At 57.2% G+C, this 15,437-nt stretch overlaps 1 protein-coding gene across 6 annotated transcripts in view; it reads right to left on the bottom strand.

The window, feature by feature from the left end:
- The window catches only part of LOC144948651 (glutamate receptor ionotropic, kainate 2-like), a 109,640-nt gene that overhangs the window by 75,801 nt on the left and 18,402 nt on the right, over positions 1 to 15,437 (bottom strand). For 5 of the 6 annotated variants that reach the window (XM_078878278.1, XM_078878280.1, XM_078878281.1 and 2 more), the window contains exon 3: positions 2,917 to 3,084. In XM_078878278.1, the coding sequence (XP_078734404.1) occupies positions 2,917 to 3,084 (168 nt within the window). Of the gene's footprint in view, positions 1 to 2,916; positions 3,085 to 15,028; positions 15,051 to 15,437 lie in introns of those variants that run through there. The other variant, XM_078878279.1, reaches the window with a different exon arrangement.

Here is a 15,437-nt window from a genome sequence, read left to right as displayed (position 1 = left end):
ATGGGGAGACACGGGGGAGACACGGGGGAGACAGGAGGGAGACACGGGGGAGACACGGGGGAGACAGGGGGGAGACACGGGGGAGACACGGGGGAGACACGGGGGAGACACGGGGAGACACGGGGGGAGACACGGGGGAGACACGGGGGAGACACGGGGGGAGACACGGGGGAGACACGGGAGAACGAGACAGGAGGAGGAGGATTTCTCCACGACTCTGGCTGTTGCCTGATGATGCCGGTTGTAATTACCGGTGCAGCGTCGCACTCGAATCGTAAATGTTGTGGGTTTACTCTCCGACACACCACCGGTGTGGCTGTACTCGTAACCAATTGGCACGTTCTGTTGACGTGACACAACCTTACTAGTTGGCTGTGTCGGGTGGTGGCGGGTTTAACGACACATTTATATACTTACGTGATCTCACCCCAAAACAACCTCTATTCTGGATGATATTGGTCGCGAAAGCCTTCCACGTGTTAAGCAAACGGAGAGTGGTACGGAGTGCGGGAGATAGCGAAGCAGGGGAGGGGGGGTGGAGGAATATGGGGGGGGGGGGGGTAGGGGGGGCGTCGTGGGAGTGAATTGGGGGGGGGGGGGGTGGGGGGCGGTGTGTGTGGGGGATGAGAGGGTCGGGGGGGGGGAACGAGTGGGTTAGGGAACACGCGTAACTCGGAGTCATCGTGAGAGAGGTGGGAGCAGTGCGTGTGTGTATCCCCCCCTCCCCACTCGCACGTGCGGGGTTTTCTCCGAGCTGCTCTGGTTTCTTCACACACACACGCGCACACGTGTGTGAGCACACGCGCACACGTGTGTGTGTGTGCTCACACACGCGCACACGTGTGTGTGTGTGTGTGTGCTCACACACGCGCACACGTGTGTGTGTGTGTGTGCTCACACACGCGCACACGTGTGTGTGTGTGCTCACACACGCGCACACGTGTGTGTGTGTGCTCACACACGCGCACACGTGTGTGTGTGTGCGCACACACGCGCACACGTGTGTGCGCGCACACTCATTGATGTGGGCCATCACATCGTGATATATAGAGGACCGCAGAGCGTAGGCAATTGGTTGCTGCTGCTGCCTTCTCGCTCGACTGTGGTGTCCTCCTCCCGAGCGCCTCTGAGTCGCCCTCTGCCTCTGAGTCGCCCTCTGCCTCTGAGTCGCCCTCTGAGTCGTCCTCTGCCTCTGAGTCGTCCTCTGCCTCTGAGTCGCCCTCTGCCTTTGAGTCGCCCTCTGCCTCTGAGTCATCCTCTGCCTCTGAGTCGCCCTCTGCCTCTGAGTCGTCCTCTGCCTCTGAGTCATCCTCTGCCTCTGAGTCGTCCTCTGCCTCTGAGTCATCCTCTGCCTCTGAGTCGTCCTCTGCCTCTGAGTCGCCCTCTGTCTCTGAGTCGTCCTCTCTCTCTACGCGAGCGAGCAGCGGATACCGTGCATCGGCGGTGTCGCGATACGAGTTGACGTCGTTGTTGTAATAACATCACAGGGGGGAGCCAGGGGGCGGACGGGTGGACGAACGGACGAGAGGGGAGGGAGTATTTGATCCGTCCAGCCAAGGTCGAAAGGTCATCCAGACACGGTAGCAATCTGCCAGTAGGTGGCGATGTTGCTGTGTGGTCCAGCCTGGGTTACCCCCGGTGGCAGCTGTCTCTGTGCGCCAGTCTACTGGCCGAGAATGGAGGAGGATGTGGAGGAGAAGTGGAGCCACGAGTAGCGAGCAGTGGCAAGTTGGAGGGGAGAGGGGAGGGAGATGTGGAGAGTGGAGGGTTGGGAGGGATTGGGACGGATGGGGGGGAGATGGAGAGGGGAGAGAGATGTGGAGAGTGGAGGGTTGGGAGGGATTGGGACGGATGGGGGGGGAGATGGAGCGAGAGTGCTCAGGCACGAGGTGTCGGGCTGATGAGAGAGCGCCGCGAGGGGGAGTCCGCTGTGGAGATGGAGCGACACGGATCGCCCCGTGTGCTGGTCCTGCTCCTGCTGCTGCTGCCCATGCGGTCAAGTCGAGTGATTTGTGTGAACCTCCGAGGCTTTGAAGCCCGCGGCTCTCGGCTCAATGTGGAAACAATGCGTGAGGAATCCTGATAGCCCCCTCCCTTCCCCCACCGCCCTCCCACCCGTTGCCCCCCCCCCTCTCACCACAAGCCCCCACCCTCCCGTCTCGGCGAAATTGCGATGGAGATTATTTTAGAAGTCGCGGTTTTAATCTCGATTATTGAAGCTTGTGTTTGGGGTCCGAACTTAACCACCGGCCCCTCCCCCGCCACCCCCTGCCCCCCCCTCCCCCTTTAACCCCCCCCCGCCCCAACCCCCCATCCACCCTCCCCCGCCCCTCCTCATCAACGCTCCCAGCATCTGCTGCCATCATCATCCGCAGCACCTCCCCCCGCTCCCCATCTCGACCTCCACATGGTCCCCTATCTCCTACACATGATCCCCCACATCTCCTCCATATGATCCCACATCTGCCGCCTTCCCCTGCTCCCCCATCTCCTGCTTCTCCCTATCTCCGTCTCTGATCCTGCTCCCCGTTCCTACAGAATCCCCTCTCCCCTTGCTCCTCATCTCCCCCCCCCTCCCCCTACCTCCCCTGACATGCTCCCCCATCTCCCGCCTGCTCGCCACCCCATCTCCCCCACTCCTCCCGCTCCTCATCCCCCTGCCCGTCCCCTGCTCCCCCCCTGCTCCCCCCCTGCCCCTCCCCTGCTCCCCCCCTGCCCCCTTCCCTGCTCCCCCCCGCCCCCCCTGCTCCCCCCTGCCCCTCCCCTGCTCCCCCCTGCCCCTCCCCTGCTCCCCCCTTGCCCCTCCCCTGCTCCCCCCTGCTCCCCCCTGCCCCTCCCCTGCTCCCCCTGCCCCCCCCCTGCTCCCCTCTGCCCCCCCCTGCTCCCCCCTGCTCTCCCCCCCCCCACCCCGCGCACCCTTGCGTGACGCCTCGAAGCTGTCGAAGACGTTGATGCGCTGGATGTCGTAGGTGAGCGTCGTGTTGGGCAGCAGGGAGCGGTTGCGGTTGATGGAGTTGACGGCGAACTTGAAGGCGAGCTCCTCGGCACCCGAGGGGCCCCCCTCCACCACCTCGAATATCCCTCCTAGAGGGGGGGGGGGGGCACGAACATAAAAGTCACCCGTATAGCCTTTAACAGAACGTTGGGGCAAGTGCTGTTAGCGAGCAACTATGAAGGCCGGCACGGCGCACGAGGGGGTGTGTGGTCAGCATTACGCCCGAACGCCTTTGTCTCCACAGCGGCGATGTTTACAACAACCGCACCGGGCACTCATTTGAGGCTGAGTCGACCTAGGGGAGAGCCAGGACAGGTTCAGATAATCGTCACCGGCGTTGGCCGTGAGCGGGAATCGAACTCGGCGTCACACACGCAAAGACACACACGCAGAGACCCATACATCGTCTCACAGAGACCTATAGCCTCACAGAGACCTGTAGACTCGCGGAGATCGATACACTCTGATGGAGATCGATTATACTCACACCGGGGACCCATCGACTCGCACGTGGAGGCGAAGACCGCCTCTCTCTATGAAGCGCGCACAGCCGCTTGAAGTGTACATCGGCAGGGTTATCTATCGAATGTAAATGCGTTGCCCAACTTAATCGGTGTCGGCACGTGGAAGAGGGGGGGGGTGAGGGAGGGGGCTGGGTGGTGGGGGGGCTGGGTGGGGGGGGCTCCCCAGCCCCTCGTACAGGGGGGGGGCTGGGTTGGTTGGGAGTTGTTGGTGGCGCTAATGAATGATGGCGATCATAGCGCGGCCTGCACCGCGCACGGGAGACGGACGAGCGGACAGGCGAGTGGGCAGAGGAGCAACGCTGCGAATGACACCGCTGGCAGACGCACTCGCTCGGGCCGGCAGGCTGACACTCAAGCGCACGGACAGAGCGACACTGACACACACACACTGACACACACACACTGACACACACACATTAGACACACTCACACACACTGACACACACACTGACACACACACTGACGCACACACACTGACACACACACTGACACACACACACACTGACACACACACTGACACACACACTGACACACACAGACACTCACACTGACACACACACAGACACTCACACTGAAATACAGACACTGGCTGATACACACACTGACACACACTCACACTGACACACACACTGACACACACACACTGACACACACACTGACACACACACACTGACACACACACTGACACACACAGACACTCACACTGACACACACACAGACACACACACTGACACACACACTGACACACACTGACACACACAGACACTCACACTGACACACACACAGACACTCACACTGAAATACAGACACTGGCTGATACACACACTGTCACACACTCACACTGACACACACACTGACACACACACACTGACACACACACTGACACACACACACTGACACACTGACATACACACACACAGACACACACACTGACACTCACACACACTGACACACACACTGACACACACACACTGACACACACACACTGACACACACTCACACTGACACACATACACACACTGACACACACACTGACGCACACACACTGACACACACACACACTGACACACACTGACACACACAGACACTCACACTGAAATACAGACACTGGCTGATACACACACTGACACACACTCACACTGACACACAGACACACACACAAACACTGACACACACTCACACTGACACACACTGACACACACACTGACACACACACTGACACACACACACACTGACACACACACACATACTGACACACACACACTCACACTGACACAGACACTGACACACACACACAGACACACTGACACACACACTGACACTCACACTGACACACACACACTGACACACACACACACACTGACACACACACTGACACACACACTGACGCACACTGACACTAATTGGCCTCGCGATGTCGCAACGCAGCGCAGAACCGGGCCCCCTCCCCCTGCACCCCCCTCCTCCCCCTGCCCCTGCACCCCCCCCCCCACACCTGCCCCCCCCCCTCTCCGCCACCTCCCCCACCCTCCAGCCCCCTCCCACCCCCACCCGTACGGACAATGACCGCTGGGACCCACACGGCCGCTGAGCGACGCTAATGAGAGACCCCCCCCCGCCCCCCCCACGGGGAGGCAGGCGGGGGAGGGGCGGGGGGGGGAGGGACATGGGGGAGGGGCGGGGGGGAGGGACATGGGGGAGGGATATGGGGGAGGGGCGGGGGAGGGGGACAGGGGGGCGGGGCTGTGGTGCATCACGTGGGCACAGCAGCAGCGGCAGCAGCAGCAGCAGCGCGTTCCATGGGGATGAACGCAGCGACGTCACGGACACGATACACAGCAAAGTGCACGGCAGCGCACACTCAAATACACACGCGTACACAATGCAATACACGTAAGCACGTAATATCTCAACACACACACACACAACAGTGCCACAACAACTCGTCACTAAGTCACCACGGCGCCTGTGCCAGGCTAGGTACACTTTGAGGCCGCGTGAAGTATCGAAGGCTCGCTGCTGACGGGAGGGAGGTCGCGAGACAGACCCAGGTGACGTGCGTTGAGTGACCGAGACGACTGTCAGATGCGCCGCGTCACTCCTCCGCCCTCCGCTGTTGTTGGAGGGCGACTGCCCCCAACTGATTCTAGATTTGAAGCTTTCGTGACTGCAAGGATTCATATTCTTAGGTTTTTTCGGTAAAGTCACCTAGGTAAAAATTGAAATAAATAAAAGTTAAAAAAATCACGACGTTTCGGAGGCAACACGGAAGCTCGTGTTGCCTCCGAAACGTCGTGATTTTTATTTTATTTTTATTTAACTTTTATTAATTTATTTGTTTTACCTACGTGACTTTACCGAAAAAACTTAAGAATATGCCCCCAACTGCGCAGTGGCGCTCCTTCACGAGCCTCCTCAATCGAAGCCGATCTTGACACCGCTAAGCTACGCGTGCTTCTGTCACGCATCGGCCCATCTCTGCTCTGGCCCGTGCCCGTTTAGCCCCCCTCTGTCCGGCTCAAACAGAAGCTGCTTGGGCATGCGGTGGCTGGGCATGTGGGTCACGTGGCTCAGCCAACGCAGCCTCCTCACCTGCTGGAGGAGCTTACTGATGGGACCGTGTCCAGATCTTTCACGGATAAACGAGCCCCTCACACAATCCAAAGTGGTTATACCCAGGATAGATTGTAGGTAGGTCAACCCGATTGTTTCTAAGCGGCGCAGATGTTCATCCAGAAGGGTCCACGTCTACACACGCATAGAGAAGGGAGGGAGGGTATAACTGCGTCTGAGAAGACCCGGAGCTTCGTGTGGACCAGGTAGCTTCCACACAGCGTTACGCAAACGGATGCAAAGACAATGCCCGCTCCACCGATTCGGAGTGAGACCTCTGCTGCTAGTCTGGAGCCGGTCATAAGCAACACTGCCCAGGTTTGGAAACTTCTCCACTCTCTCCGCAACGTCTACACTCTCTCCACTCGTGGCGAAGTTAAAGGAGATTGGGGTTATTCGTTGACATCAAATGGCCAGGCAGGTGCTTTGTTTTTGGTGGGGCTGATGGCGAGGCCCCATCTCTGAGTGGCACGCTCCAGGTGCTGCAGAGTGAGCAGCAATCACCAGATCATCGGCACACGAACCATGGTTGACCAATAGGGAGTCATCCCTTGACCCCAACCGGACATTGCTCAGCACGCAGTAACACACAAACAGCATTGCACAATGGCATGCACAACAGTACACGATAAAATACACAACAGTACAAAATCATTCTAGATTTTAAGCTTTCGTCACTGCAAGGATTCATACTCTTGGGTTTTTTTCGGTATCACACAGCACACAGCACAGCACACAACACAGCACAGCACACAGCACAACACACAGCACAGCACACAACACAGCACACAACACAGCACAGCACACAACACAGCACACAACACAGCACAGCACACAACACAGCACACAACACAGCACAGCACACAACACAGCACACAACACAGCACACAGCACAGCACACAACACAGCACACAACACAGCACAGCACACAGCACACAACACAGCACGCAACACACAACACAGCACACAACACAGCACACAACACAGCACAACACACAGCACAGCACACAACACAGCACAGCACACAGCACAACACACAGCACACAACACAGCACGCAACACACAACACAGCACACAACACAGCACACAACACAGCACACAGTACACTACACAGCACACAACACGCAGGACGCAATGCATCGCCATCACATGCTCACAACATAACGATGCATCCCAGTGTATCAATAAGCGACTGCACATTGCGACGTATCAACACAATACATCATCATAAAACACGCCACTAGACGCGAGTTTAGTCCCATCATCGTAACACGAGGACACAAGATGACGAAACGCAAAGCAATTCATCATCTTTCAACATTACACACGGAGGCGACACACGTCGTGTGGCATCACCATGCTTCGTGATAACGCGGCGTGACTCCAGACCAGCAGCGCTTCGAGTGATACCACCAGCACCATCGTCATCACCATCATCACCATCACCACCACCATCGTCATCACCATCATCACCATCAATACCATCGTCATCACCATCGTCATCACCATCATCATCACCACCACCATCATCACCATCACCACCATCATCATCACCATCACCACCACCATCGTCATTACCACCATCGTCATCACCATCAACATCACCACCACCACCACCATCATCACCATCAACATCACCATCGTCATCACCATCATCACCACCATCGTCATCGTCACCATCACCACCATCGTCATCACCATCATCATCACCACCACAATCGTCATCACCATCATCACCACCACCACCATCGTCATCACCACCATCAACATCGTCATCACCACCACCATTGTCATCACCATCACCACCATAAACATCGTCATCACCACCACCACCACCATCGTCATCACCATCATCACCATCAACATCACCATCACCACCATCATCACCATTGTCATCACCACCACCATCAACATCGTTATCACCATCATCACCATCAACATCACCACCATCATCACCATCATCACCATCGTCATCACCATCATCACCATCATCACCATCAACATCACCATCACCATCATCACCATCATCACCATCAACATCACCATCATCAACATCACCATCATCACCATCATCATCAACTTCACCACCATCATCACCATCATCACCACCATCGTCATCACCATCATCAAAATCATCACCATCAACATCACCATCACCACCATCATCACCATTGTCATCACCACCACCATCAACATCGTTATCAGCATCATCACCATCAACATCACCATCACCACCATCATCACCATCATCACCATCGTCATCACCATCATCACCATCATCACCATCAACATCACCATCATCACCATCAACATCACCATCATCAACATCACCATCATCACCATCATTATCAACTTCACCACCATCATCACCATCATCACCACCATCGTCATCACCATCATCACAATCATCACCATCAACATCACCATCACCATCATCAACATCACCATCACCACCACCACGATCGTCATCACCATCATCACCATCGTCATCACCAACACCATCACCACCATCGTCATCACCATCATCACCACGATCGTCATCACCATCATCACCATCATCACCATCGTCATCACCACCACCACCATCGTCATCACCATCATCACCATCAACATCATCATCACCACCATCACCACCACCATCGTCATCATCACCATCACCACCATCGTCATCATCACCATCACCACCACCGTCGTCATCATCACCAGCACCAGCACCATCGTCATCATCATCATCACCGGCACCACCACCATCGTCATCATCACTACCACTATCATCGTCATCACCATCACCAGCACCACCACCATCGTCATCATCACCATCGTCATCATCGCCATCACCATAATCGTCATCACCACCACCATCGTCGTCATCATCATCACCATGACAACACGTGCGACGTGGCGGGGTGCGTCACAGTCATAGGCACGGTAGTGCGTGGGGCTCCACGCGATGGGGCATGGGGAGCAGGGGTGGGAGACGGTGTATAGGGATGGGAGATGAAGGGGGGTGAAGGGGTAGTAGGGGTGGGAGACGGGGGGGGGTTAGGGGTAGTAGGGGTGGGAGATGGGGGGGAGCAGGAGGGGGAGATGGGTGGGGGGGGTAGCAGGGGGGAGGAGACGGAGGGAGATGGGGAGTAGGGATGGGAGATGGGGGAGGGGTTTCTCACCCCTGGGCTGCTGACTCGGCTCCCCCCCCGCGCCCCACCCCCCCGCGCCCCGCCCCCCGCGCCCCGCCCCCCGCGCCCCGCCCCCCGCCCCCCGTGTTTTACGAGCGACATTCACGTTAATTGAATCGGGTTCAGAGCAAAACGCGAATTAAGGCAATGCGACTCACAAAACACAGTAAACAACAACAACACACAGAGTAAACAACACACACCAATACACACAACAGCATACAGAGTAAACAACACACGTCAGTACACACAACAACAAAGAGTAAACAACAACACAGAGTAAACAACACACATCAATACACACGACAACACACAGAGTAAACAACAGAGTAAACAATAAAGTAAACAACACAGACAAACATGAAAACCCACATCATCATGGCAACTCATCATCACCATGACACCGTCATCATCATCACCATGACACCATCATCATCATCACCATGACAACGTCATCATCACCGTGACACCGCCATCATCATCATCACCATGACACCGCCATCATCATCATCACCATGACAACGTCATCATCATCATAATAATCACCATGACACCGCCATCATCATCATCACCATAACAACGTCATCATCATCATGACACCATCATCATCATCACCATGACACCATCATCATCACCATGACAACGTCATCATCATCACCATGACACCGCCATCATCATCACCATGACACCGTCATCATCATCACCATGACACCGCCATCATCATCACCATAACAATGTCATCTTCATCACCATGACAACATCATCATCATCATCATCACCATGACACCATCATCATCACCATAACAGAGTCATCATCATCACCATGACACCGTCATCATCATCATTATCACCATGACACCATCATCAACATGACACCGTCATCATCATCATCACCATGACACCGTCATCATCATCATCACCATGACACCATCATCATCACCATAACGTCGTCATCATCATCACCATGACACCATCATCATCACCATGACACCGTCACCATCATCACCATGACACCATCATCATCACCATCACCATGACGTCGTCATCATCACCACCATGACAACGCCATCATCATCACCAGCCCCCACCCCCCGCTGAAGGTGACTCCGCTCCGCGACCCCTGACCTTTCCCCCACCCCGACTCCCCTTGGTCCGATCCCCGTCTGTCTCCCATCACCCCCGCCCCGTGCTCGCTGAAGGTCGCGCCTCGTGGCGATGGCGACGAATGCAAATTCCCCCCCCCCCCCCCGTGCGCGTTGTACTCGACGAACTTCTTAATTTTACGCGCGACTTCTCCGCTCCGAGCAGCGATCTCCACTCTCCCTCCTCCTCCTACTCCCCTCCCCCCTGCCTCCCTCCCCCTCCCCCCGTCTCCCTGCCTCCCTCCCTACACCTCCCGCCTCTCTCCCCCTGCCTCCCTCCCCCCCCATCTCCCTCCCTCCCCCTCCCCCCATCTCCCTCCCCCCATCTCCCTTCCTCCCTACACCTCCCCCCCATCTCCCTCCCTCGCACCCTCCCCCTCCCCCCCATCTCCCTCCCTACACCTCCCGCCTCTCTCCCCCTGCCTCCCTCCCCCCCCATCTCCCTCCCTCCCCCTCCCCCCCATCTCCCTCCCCCTCCCCCCATCTCCCTTCCTCCCTACACCTCCCTCCCATCTCCCTCCCTCGCACCCTCCCCCTCCCCCCCCATCTCCCTCCCTACACCTCCCGCCTCTCTCCCCCTGCCTCCCTCCCCCCCCCATCTCCCTCCCTCCCCCTCCCCCCCATCTCCCTCCCCCCCATCTCCCTTCCTCCCTACACCTCCCCCCCATCTCCCTCCCTCGCACCCTCCCCCTCCCCCCCATCTCCCTCCCTACACCTCCCGCCTCTCTCCCCCTGCCTCCCTCCCCCCCATCTCCCTCCCCCCCATCTCCCTTCCTCCCTACACCTCCCCCCCATCTCCCTCCCTCGCACCCTCCCCCTCCCCCCCATCTCCCTCCCTACACCTCCCGCCTCTCTCCCCCTGCTCCACCTCCCCTCCCCCTGCCTCCCTCCCCCTCCCTTCCTTCCCTCCATCTCCTTCCCCTCCCCCCAACTCCATCCTTCCTTCCCTCCCTCCACCTCCCGCCCCTCTCCCCCTGCTCCAATCTCCCTCCCCCTCCTTCCCTCTCTCCATCTCACTCCCCCTGCTCCCATCTCCGTCCCCCTCCTTCCCCGGTCCCATCTCCCTCCACCCCCTGCTCCCACCACATTCCCCAGCAGCCCTCCTCGCTCCCTCCTCCCCCTGATCCCTCCCTCCTCCCTCCACTCCCCCTGCTCCCTTCCCCCACTAAGTGCGTGGTTTCAGTGTGGGGTGTGCGCGTGTGCGTGCGGTAGGAGTGTAGCAGTTAGCGCGCTGCACTACGAACCTGAGTTCGATTCCCGCTCAACACCAGTGACGATTATTTGAACCGGTCCTGGGCCTCCCCTAGGTCGACTCAGCCTGAAATGAGTACCTGGTGCGGTGTGTAAACATCGCCACTGGGGAGACAAAGGCGGCCGGGCGTGGTGTTGGCCACCCACCCCCTCGTGTACCGTACCGGCCGTCATAGGTGATCGCTAACAGCACTTGCCCCAACAGTCTGTTCAGGCTGTACAGGGGATCTTTGTCTGTTTTTGTAGGAGTGTGAGGTTTGTGTTTGCGGTAGGAGTGTGGGGTGTGTGTGTGTGTGCGGTAGGAGTATGCGTGTGTGTGTGTGTGTGCGGTAGGAGTGTGGGGTGTGTGTGTGCGGTAGGAGTGAGTGTGTGTGTGGTAGGAGTGTGGGGTGTACGGTAGGAGTATGTGTGTGTGTTAGGAGTGAGTGTGTGTGTGCGGTAGGAGTGTGTGTGTGTGCGGTAGGAGTGTGTGTGTGTGCGGTAGGAGTGAGTGTGTGTGCGGTAGGAGTGTGTGTGTGCGGTAGGAGTATGCGTGTGTGTGTGCGGTAGGAGTGTGGGGTGTACGGTAGGAGTGTGTGTGTGCGGTAGGAGTGAGTGTGTGTGTGTGTGTGCGGTAGGAGTGTGTGTGTGCGGTAGGAGTGTGTGTGTGTGTGCGGTAGGAGTGTGTGAGTGTGTGTGCGGTAGGAGTGTGTGTGTGTGCGGTAGGAGTGTGGGGTGTCTGTGCGGGCGAGCGTGGAGCGGTGGCGCACTGATTAGCGCACTGCGCTATGAATTCGGCGACCCGGGCGGTGGTGGCTGTGCACGTGGCCTCTAACCGCCACTGTGGAGGCAGCAGCAGCAGCGAGGGGGTGTTGGTGGATCACACAAAGATGGTGTTGTGAAACTCCCTTCCCGCGGGCATCGAGGGGGAGCCGTGCCCTGGCTCTCCAACAGAATACGATACAGCTGAGCGTGGACTCCTGTCAGCTGTCCCGTCGGTATGGGATCGAGCGTTGCCCCGTCGCGCGTGCGGATTGTTCTCTGGAGCGCTCCGGTTTCCACCCACGTGCAGTACGAGCACTCATTAAATTGGTAGAAAACATTTCGATTTAAAGCTTCTTTCGTGACTGCAGGGATTCATCTTCTTGGTTCTTTCGGTAAAGTCACGTAGAATGGAAATAATAAAATAATAAAAATAAAACATAATAAAATAATTCTCACGACGTTTCGGCCACTGTCTTCTCGACAGACCTGCTCCTCCACCTGAGGACGGCTGCTTGCGTTGTGGCCGAAACGTCGTGAGAATTATTTTATTATGTTTTATTTTATTGTTTTATTATTTCCATTGTACGTGACTTTACCGAAAGAACCAAGAAGATAATAGAAAATATCTTAATATGTAGAGAACGCCAGAGCAATCGTTGGTGGCGCCCGCTCGCAGCCCTCCCGGTTTGGCCTGTGGTTCCCACTCAGCGAGCGTGAGAATTACGCTTCTGTGTAAAACTAATCGTGGGGATGATTCACTTTTAGACCCCACTTCCGCGCCCACGGCCAAACATCACCATTGACGCATATCCGAGCTTGCCCTGGGTCATCGCCTCGCTCGTGCTCAGCCATAAATTAGTAATGTCCTGCGCTGTGCAAACATCGGTACTGGGAAGACGAAGGCGGTCAGTTGGGCGTGGTGCTCGCCAAACACCGAGTGTAGCGGTTAGCGCTACGCTGCGCTACGAACCCGGCGTCCCGAGTTCGATTCCCGCTCACGACCAACACCGGTGACGATTATCTGAACCGGTCCTGGGCCACGTCTAGGTCGACTCGGCCGCAAATTAGTACCTGGTGCGGTGTGTAAACATCGCCACTGGGGAGGCAAAGGCGGCCGGGCGTGGTGTTGGCCACCCACCCCTTCGTGTGCTGTGCCGGCCTTCATAGGTGCTCGCTAACAGCACGTGCCCCAACAGTCTGTTAAGGCTACACGGGGGATCTTTGTCTTTGTGTTTCAGTGCATCTCGGGTGGAATGTATCGCGACGCTACTCACGTCACGTGGCACGTGCGACGGATCCCCCTCACCCCGCCCCCCCCCCTCTCCCTCCTCACCCCCCCCTCTCCCCCCTCACCCCGCCACCCCCCCCCTCTCCCCCCTCACCCCGCCACCCCCCCTCTCCCTCCTCACCCGCCACCCCCCCCCTCTCCCCCCTCACCCCGCCACCCCCCCCTCTCCCTCCTCACCCCGCCCCCCCCTCTCCCCCCTCACCCCGCCCCCCCCTCTCCCCCCTCACCCCGCCCCCCCCTCTCCCCCCTCTCCCTCCTCACCGATTGGACTTGACACATAGACACAGGCGCGTCGACCTCGACACTAGCACACCTAACTCACCTGTCTAGAACACACGTAACGGTGAGTGTGGGTGAGTGTGGGTGAGTGTGGGTGAGTGTATGGGTGAGTGTGGGTGAGTGTGGGTGAGTGTGAGTGAGTTTGGGTGAGTGTGAGTGAGTGTGGGTCTGGGTGAGTGTGAGTGTGGGTGAGTGTGGGTGACTGTGGGTGACTGTGGGTGAGTGTGGGTGAGTGTGGGTGAGTGTGAGTGAGTGTGAGTATGGGTGAGTGTGAGTATGGGTGAGTGTTAGTGTGGGTGAGTGTGGGTGAGTGAGTGTGATTGTGGGTGAGTGAGTGTGAGTGAGTGTGAGTGAGTGTGTGTGAGTGTGAGTGAGTGTGTGTGAGTGTGTGTGAGTGTGAGTGAGTGTGAGTGTGAGTGAGTGTGTGTGAGTGTGAGTGAGTGTGTGTGAGCGTGAGTGTGTGTGAGCGTGAGTGTGGGTGAGTGTGAGTGTGGGTGAGTGAGTGTGAGTGAGTGTGAGTGAGTGTGTGTGAGTGTGTGTGAGTGAGTGTGTGTGAGTGTGTGTGAGTGTGAGTGAGTGAGTGTGAGTGTGGGTCTGGGTGAGTGTGGGTGAGTGTGGGTGAGTGTGAGTGAGTGTGTGTGAGTGTGAGTGAGTGTGAGTGAGTGTGAGTGAGTGTGGGTGAGTGAGTGTGAGTGTGTGTGAGTGTGAGTGTGTGTGAGTGTGAGTGAGTGTGAGTGAGTGTGAGTGAGTGTGAGTGAGTGTGAGTGTGGGTCTGGGTGAGTGTGGGTGAGTGTGGGTGAGTGTGGTTGAGTGAGTGTGTGTGTGAGTGTGTGTGAGTGTGGGTCAGTGTGGGTGAGTGTGAGTGAGTGTGGGTGCTCACCCAGGCGGAGTACTTGAGGCATGAGTGTGAGTGAGTGTGAGTGAGTGTGGGTGAGTGAGTGTGGGTGAGTGTGAGTGTGTGTGAGTGAGTGTGAGTGAGTGTGGGTTAGTGAGTGTGAGTGTGGGTGGGTGCTCACCCAGGCGGAGTACTTGCGGCATGGCGTGTGAGTGAGTGTGAGTGAGTGTGAGTGTGGGTGAGTGTGGGTGAGTGAGTGTGAGTGAGTGTGGGTGAGTGAGTGTGGGTGAGTGTGTGTGGGTGAGTGTGTGTGAGTGAGTGTGAGTGAGTGTGGGTGAGTGAGTGTGGGTGAGTGAGTGTGAGTGTGGGTGAGTGTGGGTGAGTGTGGGTGAGTGAGTGTGGGTGAGTGTGGGTGAGTGTGGGTGAGTGAGTGTGGGTGAGTGTGGGTGAGTGTGGGTGAGTGTGGGTGAGTGTGAGTGTGTGAGTGTGAGTGTGGGAGAGTGAGTGTGAGTGTGGGAGAGTGAGTGTGAGTGTGGGAGAGTGTGGGTGAGTGTGGGTGAGTGAGTGTGGGTGAGTGTGGGTGAGTGTGG

The sequence above is a fragment of the Lampetra fluviatilis genome, chromosome 50 (genome assembly GCF_964198595.1).
Source record: "Lampetra fluviatilis chromosome 50, kcLamFluv1.1, whole genome shotgun sequence".
NCBI lineage: Eukaryota > Metazoa > Chordata > Hyperoartia > Petromyzontiformes > Petromyzontidae > Lampetra > Lampetra fluviatilis.
This window is presented reverse-complemented; position numbering and strand designations above follow the sequence as displayed.